The following is a 23,085-nucleotide window of genomic DNA, read 5'->3' as shown; positions in this document are numbered from 1 at the left end:
TAACATATATTTTAATGGGTGATGAATGGTGGGAAATTATTATACTTTTTCTGGAAAATTCAATATAGAAAATTCAATGAAAACTGTTCAAATTCTCTGACCCGACACTCAAGTATGAAAAGCCCCTGGAAACTTAACAACATAAGCCAAAGTCTCCTCTTTTAAGGGTGTTTGTGTGAAGCAGGAAAGGATCCTAACTATGGATCTGGCATTTAAATAAATTTTGTGGGAAGTTTCTTGGAAAACAGAAAAGTAGATATACATGTTTTATTCTATTAAGGGTCAAACACAAATCCTATAGGACTTCCCTCAGCCAACATCCAAAGATATATAGCAAAGCTTTTTTTTAGTCTAGTTTCGGAGAGAGAAGCAGTGCAGTACAACAGCCCATAGTTCTCTCAGCTCTAGTCTTCTTCCTGCACATCGTGTCAGTTTCTAGACTCTCACTCTGTTAGATTTTCCCTGCTCTGGCAAAGCAAAGTAACCAGAAAATCACTTTCATAAGGGGAATCCCCAGGTGGCATAGAACTTGCTACTGTTCCTCTTAACCTAGGTCCTGCAGCTTTAAAAAAAAAAAAGTGTAGTCAAAGAATCTTTTCCCTCCAGCTGTTCTTATAGCCATTTGCAGGTACGTGTAAATTAGAGCAGTTTTCAGGCTGCTGTGATTTATGCTGGCACTGAACTTGTTGCCGCCTAGCACCAGAATACAGGGGACTACAAAGCACCTTCATTGCCTTTCGCTTGTCCCAAGCTGCATCAAATACAGATCAGAATCCCTGACTCTCAGCACCAAACTCCTCTTCCACTAGCACACCCTCATTTTAATGTTCATGTACTAATTACAAATACAAATATTTGAATCTGGGGTAGACATCTTGTAGACAGGGAGAGGGTTTACACCTTCTCCACTAATTTTTGTCACAGGCTGGAATGATTTTTTTCCCTCTGACAATTACTTTTTTAAAGAGTGACAGTCAGGCTAGACCATTTTGAAATCAGACTACTATTTCTTTTCTGCTTCCTAAAAATCAGTAGGAAACTTTCCAGATCTGCTCAGCTCAAGCAGATGGCAGGTGCAGTATTCAAAGCTGGTATCAATGAGTACTTCTTGGCCATGATCCCTTGGGAGTCCCCAGTCCCATCCTAAATTGTTGCCTTTCTTTGAAAGGGGGAAAGATGTCCCCAATCATGTCTGACAACCTACCAGCTTCTTAGGTCATCCTCCTCTTCTGGCTCCCTATGCCATGGTCATTGACCTTTTCTAGCTCATGGCAAATCAGATCTCCTCCTTCATGGCTTTATTCTGACACACCTTCATTCTGACACCCCCCCCACTTTAAAGTAAAAGCACCTAGCGGGAAAACAGCTGCTGGTCATCCTTTGTTCAAGGACAGAAATAGTAACTCTTAGCAGGTGACTGGGCATCTGGGGGAAAAGGGACTTCTAAGACCATCCTTCCTTCCTTTCTTTCCTATTTACTTGACAATGAGAACATCAGGAGGGCACTTTGTTTGAGTCTTCTTATTTTCACTGAAAAATCATCATTACTTTAGCCACCACAATATTATACTTGTGTTTAAAAATCCAAATAAACTCTGCACTCACATAGTTTCTAGTGGTCCCCGCCTGCCGCCTCCCCCTCCCCTCCCCCCCTTCCCCAGGCCAGGTTTTGTTTTGTTTTGGTTTTTTTGCTATGGTTAGTGACAGTTTTTGGTTTCTATGGTTTATCAACGGTTTCCCTTACCCACAGCATCTATTCCTCTGAATGAAAGTCTGGCATGATTGGAAGCTGGAAGGAAAACCACAACTGAATGGCCAGGCACACTCTTAACACTTATCTCTAACCACAGGCTGATACGGTTACTGGATTTGACTAACGGCTATCAATCAGCCCAACTGTAGACACTTGAGAGAAAATATCAGCCAGCAAAGCCTAGTAGGAAAATGTGAACTAAACAACAGCATTATATATTTTATAAAGAGCCTGTCTAATTGAATGAAAATGTCATTGTCGTGAGACTTCTTACCTCTTTTTCTGCATGATAACCCTCAGCATTACTCAGACTGCCATTCTGCCCCTTCATTAATGTGGATATATCCTGCACCGAGAGTCAGTAGGAGTTTTGCCACTGATTTAGGATTTAGCTGAATACACTGTTTGTTAACCTACTAGAACAACATGGACCAGTGCACACTTCTGCCTTTTCTTTGTCTGCTAATAGGGCTTCAGTTAAGATGTCACTGTTATCCTGTCAGACTGAGAAATCAAAAGGTTAAATTATAGGGTTTGGTTTCAGCCAAGCTTACTAATGAGAGTCCAGTAGAAATTCTGGGGGAAAAAAAGCTCTCTGATAGACTGGCCACTTGTCTGGGGAGGAAGAAAAATCTGGTTTCATTAGGTCTGGTTTGGAAAAACCATCAGCCTCCCACACATCCATATGCACATGAATGGCAGAGAAATAAAGAAGAAAAAGTGCAGAATATAGAAGTCTGAATTCTGACTGAATATTTCCAGGGGATGAAGCCTTCTCCCAATACAGTTGTTCTGGTCTGTGGTGATCTTTTATGGCACTAACACTTAAATCATTCTTGTAACAAAGCAAGATAATTTCCAAAAATGGCAAAAACTGACTCAGGCCAAAACTGTATCGTACCTTCTTTTAAAGGTTGCAAATTGAGCTGCGGCACTATTACAGCTATTGGCAGCACTGTCCACCTTTATTTTTTTTTAAACAAAGTTTTGTTTTTAAATTTTCTTGCCTTCAACAACTAACTAAGACCAAACAGATAAGTGAATACTTGCTAAATGTGTTTTTGTGCTCTTGGTCCAGGAGGTACGCTGGTTTAAACATCTCTGTAAAGTTTGAAATCATATTATCTTGTGTTTTGTGTTTGAAACTGGTTGCATGATAAAACAGTTTTCTTCTAAACCTCATGTAAGGGGCCTGCCATTTTACAGAGAAATTCATGGTCATGAGCCAAATTTGTAGACATGTCTTTTGCATGGCTATTTTTTATCTAGGGGGCTGCTCTATATTGCATTTTTTTAAATCCTCTCCCCTCAATAATCACGCAGAGATGTCTTCCTTTTCCTTATTTTCTTTTATCATTTCAATTCTTGCTCTCTCCATTCCTTTCACCTTTTCTCATATTTACAATTTTTAAAAGCATCTGATTGCCCTATTCTCTCTCTGCTTCAGGATGGCATTTTAGAAATCTGTCCAAGTAGAATTGGACATATAGAAAGATATGTTTTAGGATAAAGATCCTCAAAGAGAGGAAGAGGTGACTATGCAGAAAGACACAAGAAGCCTGTAAATAAACTGAAATACTCGAGTAGCACCATATCTACAGTGCAGCGCCCATTAAGAGAGGGGAAGAATCAGTGATCAGGTATTCTCAAGCACAGGAATGCAGTTAACAAAAGAGCCAGCATGAGTCTGAAATGGGACCTTATGGAAAAATGGACTCCAGGTATGTTACTACTGACACATGTCAAAAATGAAAAAAAGGAACATGGACTCCACTCATCCCACTCCTCTGTTTCCAACATGCATCAGATGAAATCCTGGCCTCACTGAGCCAACCGTGCAACCCATTCCGACTTCAGTGGGCCAGGAGTTAATCCATAACAGGTGTACATAGGAAGAAGTAATAAGGAAACTCGGTGAAGAACAACTCATAACACAGCACACAACAACCACCAATAAATGTCATGGCACAAAATGGTGAAATCCTGCCCCACTGAAGTTACTGTGAATTTTACCATTAAGATCAATGGGGTCATGATTTCCCCCGCAAGGGTGTGTTTACACTGCACCCTTACCTCAAAATAAGCTACACATCTTGTGCTATGCAAATCACGTAGCTTATTTAAAGGTATTTTAAAATAAAGCGCTATTCTGAAACGTCCCTTAAACCCCATGGAATTACGGTTACAGGAATGCCGGAATAGTGTGCCTGTTATTTCGAAATCTATTTTGAAATAACGGGCTGCTTTAAAGATGCAGAATAGCTATGTCAGGATACTTCCAGTATCCTGAAATACCTCCACAATGCGGACGTAGCCCAAGAGTGTTACAGGTACACCTCTGTCCTCTCCTCCCCTTTGGCGCTGCACTGAGTGCAGGTCATCTAGGCCACAGAATCTTCAACCACCTTCTTCGCTTTCACTGAAACACTTGTTCTAAAATAGCAATAAGCACTGTACTGATAAAGATGAGTTGAGGTTAAGGTGCATGGTACTTTGTTGCTAGCGTTACACTACATGATACTTTATTGTTGACAATAGGCTTTACAGAAACATGCTCACTTCTGCCACCATGGCAACATTTTGGATAATTTCAGCTGAAATGACGAAAAAATGTTTTCTAATTGACATTGCAATTTGGACCACCTACACCAGGCCTAGCACTAAAATTTGTGTATATCCTTGAACCCGAGCCAATGGAGCCTTGCAAAAAAACCTCCATTACTGATCAACAATTCAGGCTGATTCAGCAGATAATTATATTTTGTTCACACAAATCTGAAAAGAGGCCTATACTTTTGCTAATCCAAGCACAAACAACCTTGGGCTGCCGTAACCATTACAAGCCAGATTCTGATAGCCCTGCTTCTGTATCTTATTCCCAGAACAGATCCAATGAAATCAGTGGAGTGGGATAGTCTTATTCATGCTGAGTAACATCTTGTATTACAAATAACCCCTTGACTTTTTTGAGATTATTCTGGGAACAAGACACCACCCAATTTAAATTGATATTAGATGAAATCTTGATAAGTTAAGACACAACATCAGAACATCAATTAGAAATGATAGACGTTTAATAATATTTTCAAGTGAAAGTAAAGGAGAATGGGGAAGGAATGGAAAATAAATCTCTGGTGATTTGGCAAAAGGAAATAGATGGCTGGACTGCTGGATCAACAGGTAAACTTGAAAAACTACAAACAACTCTCTGACTCTTACTCTGTCAATGCCAGATGAAAAGCAGACGGGTGGTGACCTAAGCTCACTACTATTTTTCAGCAGACATAGCTGCTTCACTTATTGAATGTTTTGGAAAGCTTGGAGTTTGCAAAATTTGAGAGTTTATTGCCATCACCTTCAAAGTAGAATAGATCCTCTTTTGCAATCTATTAAGGATGTTAAAAAGACAACATATATCATACAAAGGTTGTTGCATAATTAACTCAATGCAACAGTCCACAGAGAAGAGATTCAGTGCTATTCGCTGTCGTTTAATATGACTAAGAGTCTTAGTATGTTGGACTTCTGCATGTTCAAATATCATTATCTGAAAGTCACAATGTTACCAATAAACAAGATAGCACAGATACACTTGGCAGGTTCCTGACATACACTGTTTTTGACTGTCTCCCAGATTTAAGACTGAGAATGTCAAAGTGACCCTCTTTTTCTTTGGCAGGGACAAAAGAAAGCCTGGTTATATCAAACTCCTGCTTCAAATCTAATCTTATTTCTACTAAAAATCTACCATTTTGTACCATTAGTCCAATATCTGAATTTACACAATTGTTTCTAATTCAAGTTATCATGTTAGACTTTTGGATTTGGAGAAAGAGTTATAAAAAACTCACTGTGTCATAAACATTGAAAATTCAATTTATAGGATTCACACAAGGCAATTGTATAGAGTTTATACAAGACAGTATTTCTCATCCAGGACAGTACTGTAAAATAGTCGACAAAAAGATTATTTAGCAAATTATAAAATGTTCCCTGTTTGGTTGCTTTTCATGTTGTACTCTCGTTTTTAATGCAAAAATGAAACTTTTAATTCTGCAAGTGAAATCCTGGAAAAACCAGTCTCATTATGAGCCTTGTATGGAATAAAAGTTAATGTATAAAAGGCTGAAATGGAGGACTTAACTGTAACTTCTAAAATTCACATTCTCTTTTTCTCTCGTTTTTCTATTCTCATTTATGAGTCACACACAGAGAGGGTGGAGTGTAATACGTCTTCTCTGGCCATTTGACTAGGCAATAAGCCCAAGAACAAATATTTTTCCATATGCTGACATTAATAAGCAGTGAAATCCCAAAATCCTTTTGCAAAGCTTCAGCTAGCATTTTGAACTTCATTTATCACAAATTCATCTTCATCAAGAAGTTTTGTTATTATCGCATGATTGTTTCTAGAGGCCATTGTACTGTGGTTACACCTTTTTAATTTGTAAAAAAAAAAAACCCTGACTACTAGTTTTAAACTCCAAAAGGTGAGTCATTTTCCTTTAGATTTTCATATTCATTTATTTAAAATGTACATCCTTTTTATTTCACCGAATCTGTTGCAAAATGGTGCATGAAGTTCCTGTAGGCACATCAGCAATAGACTGTACAGGAACACTATCTAATTCATGCAGTAGTTTCTGGTTTTCATCCAAAATGCATTACATGGGATAATAATATCAGATAAGTATAATACACGAAAAAAATACTGATAGTTCATCTAACAGAGTCAGCCAAAATATATCTTATTTCTGACTACACTGAAGTATTACTGCCTACATTACCTTAGACATTGTCAAAACAGTTTATTCTTCAAAAACTCCTACCTCTGTTTCTAGAAACTGACATTACAGTGACTTTCCAGATCGCAAGTATGCCAAGAGATGACTACAAGCAAACATCTGGTGCTCAAAAAGCACAAACTCCAGAAGTAAAATGATAGTTTTGAAGGCTATGTCTTTCCTTCCTCAAAACAAATTATTACCAGAATCCTACAATATAGACCTTTATCAATAGACCCTAGAGCCCTACTTATCTATAGCTCACTCATCTGGATTCAGGTGTTATGTTTTTGTTACAGTGTTCACACATGCTCTTTGTAAAAGAAAACACAAGTTTTAAAAAGGGCTTTAAAAAGAGACTCCTCAGGAAAAAAGAATCCAAAATGGAAGTCACCACCCTGGGTTATATAGAATCATAGAATCATAGAATACTAGGACTGGAAGGGACCTCGAGAGGTCATCGAGTTTAGTCCCCTGCCCTCATGGCAGGACCAAATTCTGTCTAGACCATCCCTGATAGACATTTATCTAACCTACTCTTAAATATCTCCAGATATGGGGATTCCACAACCTCCCTGGGCAATTTATTCCAGTGTTTGACCACCCTGACAGTTAGGAACTTTTTCCTAATGTCCAACCTAAACCTCCCTTGCTGCAGTTTAAGCCCATTGCTTTTTGTTCTACCCTCAGAGGCCAAGATGAACAAGTTTTCTCCCTCCTCCTTATGACACCCTTTTAAATATCTGAAAAGTGCTATCATGTCCCCCTTCAATCTTCTCTTTTCTAAACTAAACAAACCCAATTCCTTCAGCCTTCCCTCATAGGTCATGTTCTCTAGACCTTTAATCATTCTCGTTGCTCTTCTCTGGACCCTCTCCAATTTTTCCACATCTTTCTTGAAATGCGGTGCCCAGAACTGGACACAATACTCCAACTGAGGCCTAACCAGCACAGAGTAGAGTGGAAGAATGACTTCTCATGTCTTGCTCACAACACACCTGTTAATACATCCCAGAATCATGTTGCTTTCTTTGCAACAGCATCACACTGCTGACTCATATTTAACTTGTGGTCCACTATAACCCCTAGATCCCTTTCTGCCGTACTCCTTCTCAGACCGTCGCTTCCCATTCTGTATGTGTGAAACTGATTGTTCCTTCCTAAGTGGAGCACTTTGCATTTGTCTTTAATAAACTTCATCCTATTTATCTCAGACCATTTCTCCAATTTGTCCAGGTCATTTTGAATTATGACCCTATCCTCCAGATTAGTTGTAATCCCTCCCAAATTGGTATCATCTGCAAACTTAATAAGCGTACTTTCTATACCAATATCTAAATCGTTGATGAAGATATTGAACACAGCCGGTCCCAAAACCATATATAATTGACTTTTGGAGTTCCAACTGTAAATAAACATGCTTCCAATCTTGGACTGCATACTGTTACAACATGTAGCAATGTACATTTCTGCACAATTTTCATATTAAAAACAATGATTATAAAACAATATTCCTTACTTTCGGCGAAACATTTCTGCAAATATGCAGCCAACACTCCAAAGATCAACTGGTGTTGCATAGCTGGATTGAAGCAAAACTTCTGGAGCTCTGTACCACAGAGTAACAACCTGTAAAACAAAAAGGAACTTATTAGGAGAACCATTCAACTGCAGAAATACCAACTAGTGTGTGTGGTTGCCCAGTATCTCAGATTGCCTTAAGCCTTTAAGGTCTCACACACTCAGGATGGTTGGGCTTGGTCATTGTTTAGAAGTCCAGTAAGGAAAATCCAGATGCTCCCATAAGTGTTGGGATTATTCCTTCTGAATAATGGTATTTGAAGGCACTGTACACCCATTTAAAGGATAAATAAAAAACCTAGGCCCAACTCACAGCAATTAAACCTTCCATGGCATTATTTCCAGAAGTAAGAATATTAAATATGGTGTACTGACCAAATTGCAACCTGGTTAAATATACAGGCAGTCCCCGGGTTACGTACAAGATAGGGACTGTAGGTTTGTTCTTAAGTCGAATTTGTATGTAAGTCAGAACTGGTACATATTGTAGGGGAAACTCTAGCCAAACATTTCTCCAGAGCTCAGTTTTATTCTCCCACACCTCACTTCCCTCAGTCCTTTATTCTCAAGCTGAGGTGTCTGCTGAGAAAAGCCGCTCCGCGTCTCCCTGGTCTGCTGGGTTTGGGGGGTGCTAGCTTTGCGTCTCCCTGGTCTGCTGGGGGGAAGCAGCTAGCGCGGGGTTGCCTCACCCCGTTTGTAAGTAGGGATCCGATGTAAGTTGGATCCATGTAACCCGGGGACTGCCTGTATTCTGCTGACCTAAAATTTCCCTGAAATCTCTCCCCAAAATCTACTAATCTGAAGACAAGTCAGAGCCTCCAGGAGCTGTCCATGGGAATGTGTCTTATGGGTACTGCACTGTAGTAGGGGCTCATGTGAGCACTGCAAATTGGGCCCACAAAGAGAAACCAGAATCACCGCTTGATTCTTTTCCTACATCTTGGGATAATTAGAATGCAGCCTTAAAGATACAAGATCTTCAGCTAAAGGAACACTATATTGGTAGCATGTTGTAGTTTTAAACTATAGACCAGGCCTGCCAATGGAGGAAGGTCAGAAAAGGGAGTAACTGTCCCGGGGTCCAGTGAGTCTAAAGGGCCCAAAGCTCCTGGCTGCTTCTGCTGCTACTGCAGCAGTGGTGGCAGCTAGGTTCCCAGGCCCTTTAAATTGCTGTGCTCTGGGTGACTCTAAGGGTTATGGGGGGTCTGGTGTGGTATGCTCTGGGTGGTGCTGAGGGCTGGCTGATCTAAGACCTTCCCCTTCTGCTTGAGGCCCTATGCCTTCTGGGAGCATGGAGCCAGCCCCATCTACCTTGCCCAGGGAACCAATGTGAACGTTGGTCCCCTTGCTAGAGGCAATATTGTAAAAAGGGACCCAGGGTCTCATAATTACCTCATTAATTTTGAGATATAAAAATACGTGTGTTGGAAAGTATAGAGTTTCTCTAGCCTCATGGAATTAAAAGTTAAAAAATATAGAGAAAAATAAATAATTGTGAAATAAAACAAATAGCTTTAGAATACCTGTTATTTAAAATGGCGGGTGCTGAATTTAAAGACAAGTACTCAGAAACATATGACAAGGGTGAGTTTTAAATAACAACAATATAATTGTTCTCTAAACAGAAATAACAATGTAAGCAATCAGCTGAATTTGCTGGTTGGAGCCTGCTGAAACAAAATCAACTACAACATTTATTACAATCATTACCTTCCCTACTAGCACCTGGAGGTGTTGAATGGATAGAGGAGGGAAGTTCAAGGCTATTTACACAAGTGGCCATATTTGCTAAAAGTTCTTTTACACACTTTGATCTCTATTCATAAAATTTATTTTTGAAACAGTTCAGTAACTTAGTGCAAAATAAAGCTGCGCTGTGCCAATTTCGACTTCAAGATACATGACCATGTGAACTGGCACAGGAAGAGAAGAAGGGATAATGTAATTAGTGTAAATCATTTGCTCTGATTGCTTGGTACCAAATTAGGGATGTTTTTCTAACATATATTTAAATACAAGGGAAGGTAACTCTCCCTCAGAAGTTCATTCCAACGAAAGAGAACTTTAATTTGAGGTCAGGATGCCATTATGAACACCATTAATAAAGGCTGCTCAAGCAATATGCTGAATCAGGTGGAGTTCCTTTTTAAATATGTTGTTTAATGATATCAATGTGTTTTTCAATATTTGATCTGCACATATAGTCTCTCAGGGTCTTTGTGGAGAAAACCATGGGATAAGAAAAATTACTTTAAAAAAATTTGGAGATTTCTAGAGTCATGAATTTCTACTTTTTTTTTTTTTTTTTTTTGTTAACAGAGGTGGGGGAATTGCCTTACAGAAGAGGAGGAGCAGTGTGAACTGAAGATCAATAGGAGAAACAAGACCAAATCTCACAGATTCTGAACTTGAAATCCAAGTGCCTCCCCCAAAATACAAGGAAATTATTTATCCTTCATAACTAGTGTTCCCTCTCAGCTGTGTGGCAGCACAGCCCCACAGCTGCTTAATGAGATCCACCCAGACAGGGGCTCAGGACTCCTGCATGGAGCTGCCTGGCTGGGGGAGGAAAACGTTCCTCAGCTACAGCAGCAGCTCCCTGCAGAGGGCAGAGCAGTAGAGTTTCTCCCAGTTGGGAATGTGGGTTCCTGCAACTAAACAGCCGTCAACAACATAAGCTCAAACTTTAACCCTATCCTCTTGGAGTAACTTTTCTTTAGAAGTCCAGGAACTTAGAATAATTTTTAAAAATCATGTTTTGCCAGGAGGGCCTGGAAGTTGGAAATTATAAATTAGAGACTGGTGAGAGCAAACAGCTTTCTTCTATAAAGTCTAAACTCTTGGCCTCCTTATCCAGCCAGATGGCTCTTGGGTGTTGTTGTCAGGGTTGTAACTAGGCATTCTTGTGCTCAGGCAAAATATTAATTATGCACTCCTCTCCTTAGGTTAGCACACACCACACTCTTTACTTTTGCAGCTTATTATTTGTATGTGTGTCTGTATACCCCGATTATGATGCACCTGGGGTGAGTGCCTCACTTGCCCAGCCCTTATTACGGTACTGGTTGTTATCTGGACCTGTCCATGACTACTTGCATGGAGTTTGGGCAGCATGAAAGAACAATTTGGCTCTCTTTATCAGGACAAAGCATTAATAGTAGAGGTACAGGTAATTGGGGTGTGCCACACAGTTCATTCTGGTGTCAGTATGGCTTCATTGACTAAGAGTGCTATTCAGCTAAATCCTGTAAGCTGCAGGCTGTCCAGTAGCTTGTGTGAGAGTCCTGGACCTCCTCTAATTGGATTTGGAACCCTTTCCAAGCCATGCAGCAATAAGAAGGAACAGGAAATGTGTCAATCTGCACTGCACTATCCCTTATGCCCTCAGCATGGAGCACGAGTAGAGCAGGGAGCAGGTGCAGACCTCCGGACACTACTTGCTAGAATTCTCAAGTATCAGGCAGATGGAGCACATGTGTATCAAGAGTGGAATACAAGTAAGGACCCAGCACCTGAAGAAGAACTGGATGTTTCCCATTCCATTGGCTCCCTCACTGTGACTGAACTCTGCTACGGGGCAGGGTAAAGAACTGAAAGCTGGTCAGACCAGCACTAACCTCCGTGACAATTTCCCCCTGAACTGTAGTTCCTTTCCCAGGGAAGTGTGCCACATACAGCAGCTGCTCCCTTCCTGCTTGCCACACACCTCAATTTATTGCAGAGAACCAATGTGAATTGTACACTCAGAGGAGATGCTGCTATTTAAAGAGGACTGGAAAAATATGCAGGATGGGAGCTGCTCCTGCCACATGATCAATGCCTGGCCCACTTCTCTGAAACTTTGCTCCCCTCTGTGTCTCTCACACACAAGTATGTGTATGTGAGTCTGTCTGTCTATCTAGCTACCTATAGAGAAGGAAGCCTCTGGTTCTTAATAGTTTGTGAATTTAAATAATTAAATGCTAGGGTTGCCAGATACTTTCACGAAAAATACCGAACAAGGTGAGGAAAAAATTGGTTGAGCAAAAAAAAAAAGGGACCAAAGTTATTGAGAAAAAAAAAGAGGGGGGGGACCAAACTTGTTGAGCAAAACAAAAAACAAAAAATGGCCATACAAAAAGAAAAGTCACTGCGCCTTTAAATCCCCACACTCCCCGCTCTCCCTGCCTCTGACAGACACGGCAGGGGAAGAATGTCCCACGCAGCCTTCCATCCATGAAAAACAGAAAATATAAAATGTCCGGTATTTTCTGTGTTTTTTTTTTTTAACCAGACAGAGGCTGCAAATACCGGACTGTCTGGGCCAATACCGGACACCTGGCAACCCTATTAAATGCACTGTAAAAAAGGCATGAAAGTTCATTTCTGACAAATATCTTAGTGTTTCATACTGAGAGGGAAACTTATTGCCCTGGGATGCGTTTTCATAAACTGATCTTTACCATCTAAATATAAAAGGGTCCGAGTCATCTCAGACTTTGCAAAGTGCAAGTTTGAATTACAAGATATGCATCTCAAAATGATTGCCTTTTATCAAATGTCAACTTGCACATCAGTAACAACCACAGATAATCCTAGCATGCCCAGGGATCCTCTTTTAAGAAATAAAGTATGATGTAGTTTGGTTTTGACACCGAATTTCACTCACTCTCTCTCACCATAGAAACCAAGCAAATATTTGTGGACATTCCATTAACATTTACAGATAAGTAGAAATGAAAATTATTCTGAACACAGGATATGGTAAGCTGAACAACTAATTCATCACTTCCTCTTAACACTGCTCTGTCTTAGTGCTAAAGTAAGCCACATAATCAGTGAGAAGTGCTCTATCATACAGAGAGAGAGGGACCGTTGACATTGCAGCTTGATAAAGTAACATTTTTAGCATAAAAAAATGCATCTACATTTTTCTGTGTTGCTCAAACTATACTTAACCCTTTAAACCTGAGACCACTAAAGTGGAGTGTTGGGACCACAACTGAAGAAAGAGATTTAGAAGTGATACTGTTGAACTTTAGGCCTCTGATTTAACAAGCTCCTTTCCTCAGCTGCCTCCCGTCTTTTCCAGCCTGTTTGGCTTCATCAGCTCCTCTTTAAGGATCTTTCAGGTCCTTTCCATTTGCCAGTGTCACCTTCCAATTCCTCTCTGTTGGCTCTGCCTTCCCTCCATATGCCCATCTCTATCCTGCATCTTCCACTCAGCACTCCCGTACCACACTTACACTGATTTCCTGGCTAATGCTACACTTTGCCACTTCCCACTTACTCTTACCTCCCTCATTTTCTCTAACCTGACAAGCCCCTACTCATCTTCCCTTTGATTCTCTGTAATTTCACCCAGTCTTCTCCCTTTCCTCTTGTTGAATTCAAGCCCTTCCCTGTCAAATGGCTTTTGTCCTATTGCATCCAGCTGTCCTCTCACAGAAACTGGATACTCAGGTGGACTAGAGCATGAAACTAATACATTATCCATTCATCCAAGAACAAAGAGGCTCAGAGTAATTTGTAGGTTGGGATCTAGTAAAAATGCTTTCCCCATCATACCAATTCACAATTTTGTCCCCACTCACCAGACAAGCCAGGAGAAAAGCTGATTCCAATGGCTACAGACCACTGATTCCTTTAGTTCAAATACCAAATGATCTCCAAATGAAAATAAATGAAAGAAGCTTCCTGATGATATTGTAGAAGCAATTAACAGTCACAATTCTATCAAAAAGGCATCTTGTTTCTAACTCCTGAAAGGGGAAGAAGGAAAGTGAAAGTATGGGAGAAGTAGAGCTGAGACATGTGCAAGGACAGAGTTCTGCAGAGCTTTGAAACAGAGGGCGAAGGGTAATGAAGAGTGTCTATTCAGAATTTAAAAGATCAGGGAGTAAAAATGACAATTCAGAGGAAGGATGTTGATAATCCAGTTTACAAATTTATTGCTGAATCCAAAATTCCAGGTTACTTGCAGAGGAGGTCCACTCTATGCAAAGGCCTTTTAGTGACACAGTATTCCCAGAACTGTTACTGACACTAGATTTATATTAATCGTGGCCAACCTGCCTGGCACTGTGATGGACGACATGGGTGATACTGAATCAAAGATAGAAGCCAGAACAGATAAATGGATCTTTCCTAGTGTAACTCTTGGCTGTAATTCTTACTTCACCGACGGGAATGTGTAAGTGGATTTTTCCCCTCAGTATTTCTAAACATATATGAAGGTAAATTACAGTAGAATTAGGCCAAAAAAAATTTTGAAGAGCAAATACCAAAGATTCAAAAACTAAAAGCAATTTTTTAAAAAGTAAATCAGAAGCAGGAAGCCTGCTAAACAATCACTATGGTCACTGGACAATCAAGGTGCTACAAAGGAGCACTCAAGAAAGATAAGGCCATTGTGGAGAAACTAAATTAATTCTTTGCATTGATCTTCGCTGTAGAGGATGTGAGGAGATTCCCACATCTGAGCCACACTTTTTGGGTTATGAAGCTAAGGAACCACTTCTTATTGATGTGTCATTAAAAGGAGGTCTTGAAGCAAACTGATCAGTTAATCATCAATAATTCCCCAGGACTAGATAGCATTCACCCAAAAGTTCTGAACGCCCTCATATATGGAATTATGTAATCGCTACCTATGGAATATAACTTATCATTGAAATCAGTTTCTATATGAGATGACTGGAGGATAGCTAATGGGACACTAATTTTTTAAAAATGTTCCAGAGGCTGTCCCAGCAATTACAGGTTGGTAAACCTAATTTCAGTATTTAGGCAAATTGACTGAAACTGTAGTAAAGAACAGAATTATCAGACACACAGATGAACACAATTTGTTGGTAACGAGTCAAATAAAGGGAAATCATGCCTCACCAATTTATTAGAATTCTTTGAGGGAAGTCAATAAACTTGCAGATGACGGTGATCCAGTGAATATAGGCTACTTAGACATTCAGAAAGCCTCTGAGAAGGGACCCTCACCAAAGACTCAAAAGCAAAGTAAGCTGTCATGGGCTAAGAGGGAACATCTGCTCATGGACTGCTAACTAGCTAAAAGATAGGAAACAAAGGGTAGGAATAAATGGTCAGTTTTCAGAATGGAAAAGAGGTAAATAGTAGCACCCCCGAGGGGTCTGTTCTGCAACCAGTGCTGTTCAACATACAGTATTATTATAGTATCTGGACAAAAGGGTAAACAGCAAGGTGGCAAAGGTGATGCAAAATTGCTCAAGACAGTTAAGTCCAAAGTAGACTATGAAGAGTTACAAAGGGCTCTCATAAAACTGGTGACTGGGCAAAAAAAAATGGCAAATGAAGTTCAATGTTGATAAATACAAAGAATGCATAATGAAAAGCATATACTGCTATATATGTAAAATAATGGGATCTAAATTAGTCATTAGGAAGGCTCCTGGGAGATGGCAGACTGCTCCTGGGGAGAGGTGGAGGGCTGGCTGCCAGTGGCTTGCTGGCTCATGGTTTGGGGCCACTGGGTTAGGGGCAGTGACTGCTGGCTCTGGGCTGGCAGGCTTGGTGTTGGCACAGGCACTGTGGCCAGAGTCTACCGCTTTAAGGGCTCCTGGGATGGAGGTAAGGAGAGGAGTGTTCTTGGTTGAGGCTGGAGTGGCCACCAGGGCACCCTGGGAAGGCTGGAGGCCTCCTATTTCGATATAAGTGTCTACACAGCACTTATTTCAAAATAGCTATTTTGAGGTTTACCAAATTCTAAATAAGTGCTCCGCTATTTCGAATTTATTTTGAAATAGCGGTTTGGCTGTGTAGACGCTATGAAATTTATTTAGAAATAAGGGCTGTTATTTCAAAATAACTTTGCTGTGTAGGCATATCCACAGAAAATATCTTATTGCCACTATATAAAACCATGGTACGCCCACATCTTGAGTATTGCATACAGATGTGGTCGCCTCATCTCAAAAAAGATATATCGGCATTGGAAAAGGTTCAGAAAAGGGCAACAAAAATGATTAGAGGTTTGGAAGGGGTCCCATATGAAGAGAGATTAAAAAGACTAGGACTTTTCATCTTAGAAAAGAGGAGATTAAGGGGGGATATGATAGAGGTCTATAAAATCATGACTGGTGTAGAAAAAGTGAATAAGGAAAAGTTCTTTACTTATTCCCACAATATAAGAGCTAGGGGTCACCAAATGAAATTAATAGGCAGCAGTTTTAAAACAAACAAAAGGAAGTTTTTCTTCACCTAGTGCACAAGCAACCTGTGGAACTCCTTGCCAAAGGATATGGTGAAGGCTAGAACTTTAACAGGGTTCAAAAAAGAGCTAGATACAGTCATGGAGGTTAGGTCCATCAATGACTATTAACCAGGATGGGCAGGAATGGTGTCCCTAACCAACCTCTGTTTCTCTGAAAGTGGGAGACAGGGGAGGGGCATCTGGTATTGGCCACTCTCAGCAGACAGGATATGGGGCTAAATGGTCTGACCTTTGGTCCGACCTAGTATGGCTGTTCTTACGTACAACTCACTACAAAGTTCTTAATTCAATGTGTTCTCTGATTTTTTGTATTATAACATTTGTGTCTTCAAAATAAAGAAATAAACATTAGTAACTACTGAAAGATAAACTGAGAATAAAGGAGACATTTATTTGCTTTGATGCTTTACACACAAAATTAATCAGAATTTTGTGTTTTATTTCTAGGAAGAACCACAGTACCTGGTATGATGATGTAGAATATTTCTAGGTACATCCGTTGTGTGTGTGTGTGTGTGTGTGTGTGTGTGTGTGTGTGTGTGTGTGTGTGTGTACAAATACAAACGGAAAGCACTTTAACTAGACATAGTGGCTTTCACCTCAAAAGTCTTTTGTGGATTTGACAGTTGTCTGGAACTGCTACTAGAAAAGAAAGCTAGCTCTGAATATGATGTAATGCTGCAACAATTGGTTAGAATACAGCATTCACCTGAAAACTCATTCAAGGAAATCTCTTTCCATTTAGCACAATTCAAAGAATTCTTTTGAATTCTATACGGATATCAAAAGTAGAGTGCCCTAGCTCCTTTGTTTCTGAGTCACTGAATGAAACCTTACTTGCTTAGTGGTCTATCTTTACAAAAAATAAAGATTTTGAAACAGCATCTACAATAGGACATACACCTAATCTAGTGCCTTCCAAAACCCATGGAAGCCTGTGACACTACTTCCACTAATTTCCATAGTAAATTGGAACTGTAAGTGGTCAGCATCTCCATACTGCTGCAACAGCAGATTAACACTGAAATAACATAATGACATTGACACAGATGTACTCTACAATAACAACAGTCATTACTTATTTCTGTTTTTAAAGAAAAGCCAAATGTTTTACCACCAAAAGTTGATCTAAAATCCAAACACTGATACAGGGTCACAAGCCCAATAACCAAGATAATTACATGGATGACAATTAAAATCCTAGCAACCAATCATACAACTGAAAAATATACAAGTTTAAAAGGAAACAAACACCATAAGATGCAGGACACAGTCTCAATGACCTGCTAACCTTCATCCTACTTCAGAAGACATTCAAATCTGCACTTGAAAGGGAATCCTCTGAACTGGCATTCATGCTAAAATTCGACACTCTCCACACTGGACTTAAAGACCCCAACTATCTTACACATTACAAAGATAGCTTCCCCAATTATCACCTCTAATACTATTTACTCACAGACATTTCCCCTTCCCCACCTCTAATATCATTAACTCACTGGCATTCACCTTCCTTCCCCCCCCCCCCACATCCCCCTTCTGTTCTGTAATGGGATTTGTCCTTTTCATGTGTGTTCATTTTTTTTAAATTGTATCCTTTGGTATATATGGTTGTGACTATTTTCTTCCATTATTTGATCTGAGGAAGTGGGTCTGGCCCACGAAAGCTCATCATCTAATAAACCATCTTGTTAGTCTTTAAAGTGCTACATAGTCCTGCATAAGTCTCTGACATTGATCTTCACAAATAAGGGTACTAAGAACAAATAGTATCTACAATATTAGATTAAAGGGAAGTACTAAGTAGGGTAGTAGCTTTATATAATATAGTGTATTAAAATACATGTATGGGTCCAGATCCTCAGCTGGAATAAATCCTTATGTCTCCATTGAAATCAACCACATATGTATGACAACAAAGGATCTGGACCTTTATTTTCAAAGACATAGCATTGGGTCCTGAGGCCTGTCTCTGACAGCAGAAAGCAGGTCACATTGAGTCCCCTGATTATTCCCATCAAGGGGATGTAAAGTGAGTCCTACTGTCCCTACTGAGAAAGGGGACATGGCAGGGACATCCCCATGGATGGAACGCCTTGGAGGCATAAGTAGTTCATAGGCCTTGGGCCAGCCCATGACCAGCCCAAGGATCATGGGAATATAAAGGTGGCGTAAAGCCAGCTTGCTGTCTTACCCACTCTGATCTTGTACTGAGTCTGTCCCACCCAGAATGGAGGGTCTAAGTCATGGCATTTATCTTTCTGCTTCATACTGGACCTATGATTCATCATCTTTTTTATTATTATTATTTTATATGGAGATAATGCCATCTCATAAAACTGGAAGGGACCTTAAAAGGTCATTGAGTCCAGTCCCCTGCCCTTACAGCAGGACCAAGTACCATCTCTGACAGATTTGCCCCAAATCCCTACATGGCCCCCTCAAAAATTGAACTCATACCACTGGGCTTAGGAGACCAATGTTCAAACCACTGAGCTATCCGTCCCCCCATCACTAACAGATATCTCAGAGTCTGGTTAATAAAGAAAAATTCTTCCCACTTCTTGAGGCACTGTGTTTTATTTAGGTTCTTAAAAGAACAAACAAATCCAGAGGAAAACATAAGGGCACCATAGACTACTCCTTTAACAGTCTCTAACAGTAGCAAATTATGCACAAAAACATAAGAGTCCCAAGGAAAAATGGTCTAACCCCACCCAGCTGGTTATACAATTCCTAATAGATGCTAAGTAGGGAAAATCTCAACATTTGTCACAATCCTTCATCCTACTCAATTTTCATACAACCAGGGAACTTTCAAATATCTAAAAGGGTGTCACAAGGAGGAAGGAGAAAATTTGTTCCTCTTGGTTTCTGAGGACAGGACAAGGAGTAATGGGCTTAAAGTGCAGCAAGTGAGGTTTAGATTGGACATTAGGAAAAAATTCCTAACTGTCAGGGTGGTCAAATATTGGAATAAATTGCCAAGGGAGGTGGTGGAATCTCCCTCTCTGGAGATATTTAAGAACAGGTTAGATAGACATCTGTCAGGGATGGTGTAGACGGAGCTTGGTCCTGCCTTGAGGGCGGGGGGCTGGACTCAATGACCTCTCGAGGTCCCTTTCAGTCCTATGATTCTATGATTCTATGATTTTCAGCAAACTATAGAGAAAATCAGAAAAATAAAGACAGAAGGAAGCGGGGAGGGAGGGAAGACAGTTAGAAAAAAATTACAGAATTAAAAAAATATATTGAAATTTCCAGACTTGCAAAAAATTTCTAGTCACTAACAATACATCCTAACTGGCTTGAATTTCCTTTCAAACACTCAGTTATTTAACCCATTCAGAAGTAGAAACAGGGGTAGCAAGATTTCTGTTCTAAAGACAAAAACAAAGTGAATGCTAACATAAGAAATATTTTAAAAGGACCTCTAAGATCATTGTGTGTGAAAGTAAAACAGGTTTAAATGGAACATAAACACCAGAATTTGGCTTTTGAAAACATTATTTTTTTAAAAAGAATCAGCTAGAAAATCTTGTCAGATTTAACTACTGTAATGTTATTGACTAGTTTTGAACTAGCACTTCATTGTGAAAGTGAAAAAGTATACTGAATGCACATTTTTGTTAGAAAACTGAATGGATGTGTGTCCTTTTTGTCAAAGCAAAGGATTACAGCTTGGAATTCTAAATAAAAGGAAAAAAAGCTGGTGAAGATATTATCCAAGACATATGTTTTAGCTATTATTGTAATTAAAGTGTAATAGTCCAGTGTTTAGAGATAATGACTAAGAGCTTTTTAACAGGAAAGAGATACAAATGCTCATTTACGTACACTAGCTATTTGATGATAGATATTGGCCAGAATTTCAAACATAGGTATGCAACTGGGTATCTAATATGCATGTGAAATTAAAGGGAGTGAATGTACAAACTATGCGTGCATTTAAATGTGCCTAATCATGCACCTGAATATGCATTTATCTGATCTGTACTTAAAAACATTGTCATAATATTCCCAAATGATGAATATGAAAGCTTTAGGTGAAATGTTTCTAAGCTCTAAATTAAAATTCCAATTTAGAAATGAATAATCATCACTGATGTGTACAATTAAGATATTCATCTAGACCAGGGGTGGGCAATAATTTTTAAAAGGGGGCCACTTCAGAAATTTTTGAAGTGGCTCCGGGCCACCCTGGAAGGGATGGGGCCTTGGTGGAAGGGGCTGGGCCAGGAGATTTCTTGTGCTTCCTCCCACCCTGATTGGCCTGGGGTAGGGGAGCACGAGAAGTCTTCCCTTCCCTCCCCTGCCGCTAGAGAGAAATGCCAGATGTTTTAAAACAGCTGGTGGTTCCCTCTAGGCACCCAGAGGAAGGAGACCTTGTGTGCGCTCCTCGTCTCCAGGACAATCTAGCTGTGCAGTGGCTAGTGAGACATTCCGGCAGTTTTAAAACAGCCAGCGTATCTCTATAGCCGCTGCATGCCCCTGGCAGGGCAGGGACAAGATGCGAGAGATTTTGCATGCTCTCTGCCCCCAGGTCCTTATTGGCCTCGAGGTGGGGAGCACGCAAATCTCCCATCCCACTAAAGGCCTGCAAAAGCTAGAGATAAGTGTGGCTGTTTTAAAACAGACGTCGTGTCTCTCTAGCCACCACAGTCTTGCGGGCCTGAGGAGACTTTGTGCACTTCCCCGTACCCAGGGCCTGATTGGCATGGGGGTGGAGAAGCGGCAGGGCAGCTGGATTCAGCCCACAGAGTGCCCTTTGCCCACCCCTGATCTAGACAAAGTAAATACTTGAGGTGAGTTAATATTCAGAAGGAATCTGAAGTTTGATTAGTTAGTGAAAGGTAAATTTTCAGCCAGTCAATTATAAATCCCTCCTGTCACCGCTTTGAGCTCTGTTCACTCTCAGGTTCCCCTGGCTTCTTGTTAATGGAAACTCGGTTTCTGTGTTCTTGGTGGTGGAAAGTCTGCCTAGAAGGGATATCACAGTGGGGCTGAAATTATAGAGGGGATCTGGGAAAAGTCAGCACAGGCTCCAAAGTAAGCAACGCTGACTGGGTAAGGTGACTTGTCAAACCAGCCACGGGAAGGGCAGGCACAGCACATCCCTGAGAAGCCTCAGCCAACGGTGCTTTTATGGAGCAATGGCTGAAAGTTAAACCTGCTCTACTACAATAAGGCCCCAAAGGAGGCCTAGTGTCAAAAGGCCTGGAAGCTCCCTTTGTAGCAATCATGGGCGGCGAGTTGTATGGGCTCGTGGTGCCCAGGCTCCACCAATATTTGGAGCTGGAGCGGGCCCCGCCCCCTGCATGCATCCTCCCACCCAGGCCCTAAAGCGTCTCTCTCCCGGCCCCGGCCCCGGCCCATCCCTGCCGTGCTCAATCTTCACTGAGATACCCCTTGCTGGCTGCTGCTGCTATGCGCAGTGTGCTCAAACCGGTGGGCGGGGAGACACCCGGGTATGACGTAATGTCACGGCCCGGGATTTTAAAACTGCTGGGCGCTGTGTTGCGCCATGCGGCTGAATTGAGAGTTTGGAGTCTGGGGACGGAGCGCAGACTCCGGCCCTGCAAACTGGAAGGCAGAAGGTACGGGAGGGTGAGGGCTGGGAGAGGAAGAGTCTTATGCGGAGGGGGAGGGGAAGGGAGAAAACTAGGGGAAGGGCTGGGAGAGGAAGGGGCTTGTGTGGAGGAGGAGGGGAGAGGGGAAAGAAAGGGGAAGGCACCAAAGGGACAAGGTAGAGGAGAGACAAATGCCAGGGGGCCAAGTGTAGACAATGAGGAAAAAGGAAGGAGGGGAGGTGTCAGTGGGAAATGGCCCTGCCCGGCCCGGCAGCACCGCGCAGCCCCCCTGAAGCGCCCCGGAGGCACCCCCGCCCAGCCCGGCAGAACCACGCGGTGCCTCGGGGGCACCCGGTTAGGGCCTGGCTGGCCTATAGCTTGGGCCAGCTCTGAATCCAGCACCAGGAATCGGAAGGCAGAAGCCAAAGGTAAGAGAGGGAAGGGAAGGGGAGGCGAAAGGAAGGGGGAAAAATAAGAGGAAGGGGTGGGAGAGAAAGGGGCTTGTGCTGAGGGGAGGGGGGGAGGTCAGGAGAAGAAAGGGGAAAACACCAAGGGACAGGGTAGAGGAGAGGCAAATGCCAGGGGGCCAAGTGGAGACAATGAGGAAAAGGACAGGAGAGGAGGTGTCAGTGGGAGGGGGGACAGGGTGATGCTGGGAGAGGAGAGAGTGAGGGCATTGGTGGTTAGAGGGGGGAGAGGGAGGTGTTGAGAGGCTTGAAAGGAGGGGTGGGCATGAAAAAGGTGGGGATGGAGCAAGGCATGTGTGAGGGCACAGGGGCATGAGGGAAACGGGGGCAGAGGATGGTGAAGGGGTGGGCACCAGGGAAAAAGAGGGCAAAGGGGGCAGGGGCAGTGAGGGAAGAGGGGGGCACCAGGAGGGTGCAGGAGTAAGGGAAGGTGCCAGTGCCAGGAGATTCTGGGGGTGAAGCAAAAGGGCAGACACCTGCAGGGGAGGGACCAGCACCAGAGGAGAGAGGCAGGGCAGGTTTGTAGAGGGAGGTGTTAGGAGAGGGGATTGAGGGGTAGCTCACATGATCAGAGCGGGGCTAATGGAGGAGTGGGCACAAGAGGGAGAGAAGGGATGGTGGAGGAGGGCAGGTTGCAGGAGGGCTGAGGGCAGTGAGAAGGGCAGGAGTCAGGACAGCAGAGGAGGGTGAGGAGTTGGGGGGG

The 23,085-nt window shown here is 41.7% G+C and overlaps 1 protein-coding gene across 3 annotated transcripts in view; it reads right to left on the bottom strand.

Moving 5' to 3' along the window:
* CDK6 (cyclin dependent kinase 6) overlaps positions 1-23,085 on the bottom strand; it is a 214,192-nt gene that overhangs the window by 55,473 nt on the left and 135,634 nt on the right. For all 3 annotated transcript variants that reach the window (XM_006114476.5, XM_075922365.2, XM_075922366.2), the window contains exon 5: positions 8,057-8,166. In XM_006114476.5, coding sequence (XP_006114538.2) covers positions 8,057-8,166 — 110 coding nt within the window. The remainder of the gene's footprint in view (positions 1-8,056; positions 8,167-23,085) is intronic.

The sequence above is a fragment of the Pelodiscus sinensis genome, chromosome 2 (assembly GCF_052426305.1).
Source record: "Pelodiscus sinensis isolate ZL-2025 chromosome 2, ASM5242630v1, whole genome shotgun sequence".
Classification (NCBI taxonomy): Eukaryota; Metazoa; Chordata; order Testudines; family Trionychidae; genus Pelodiscus; species Pelodiscus sinensis.
Note: the sequence above shows the minus strand (reverse complement) of the source record. Positions and strands in the feature narration are given on the sequence as shown.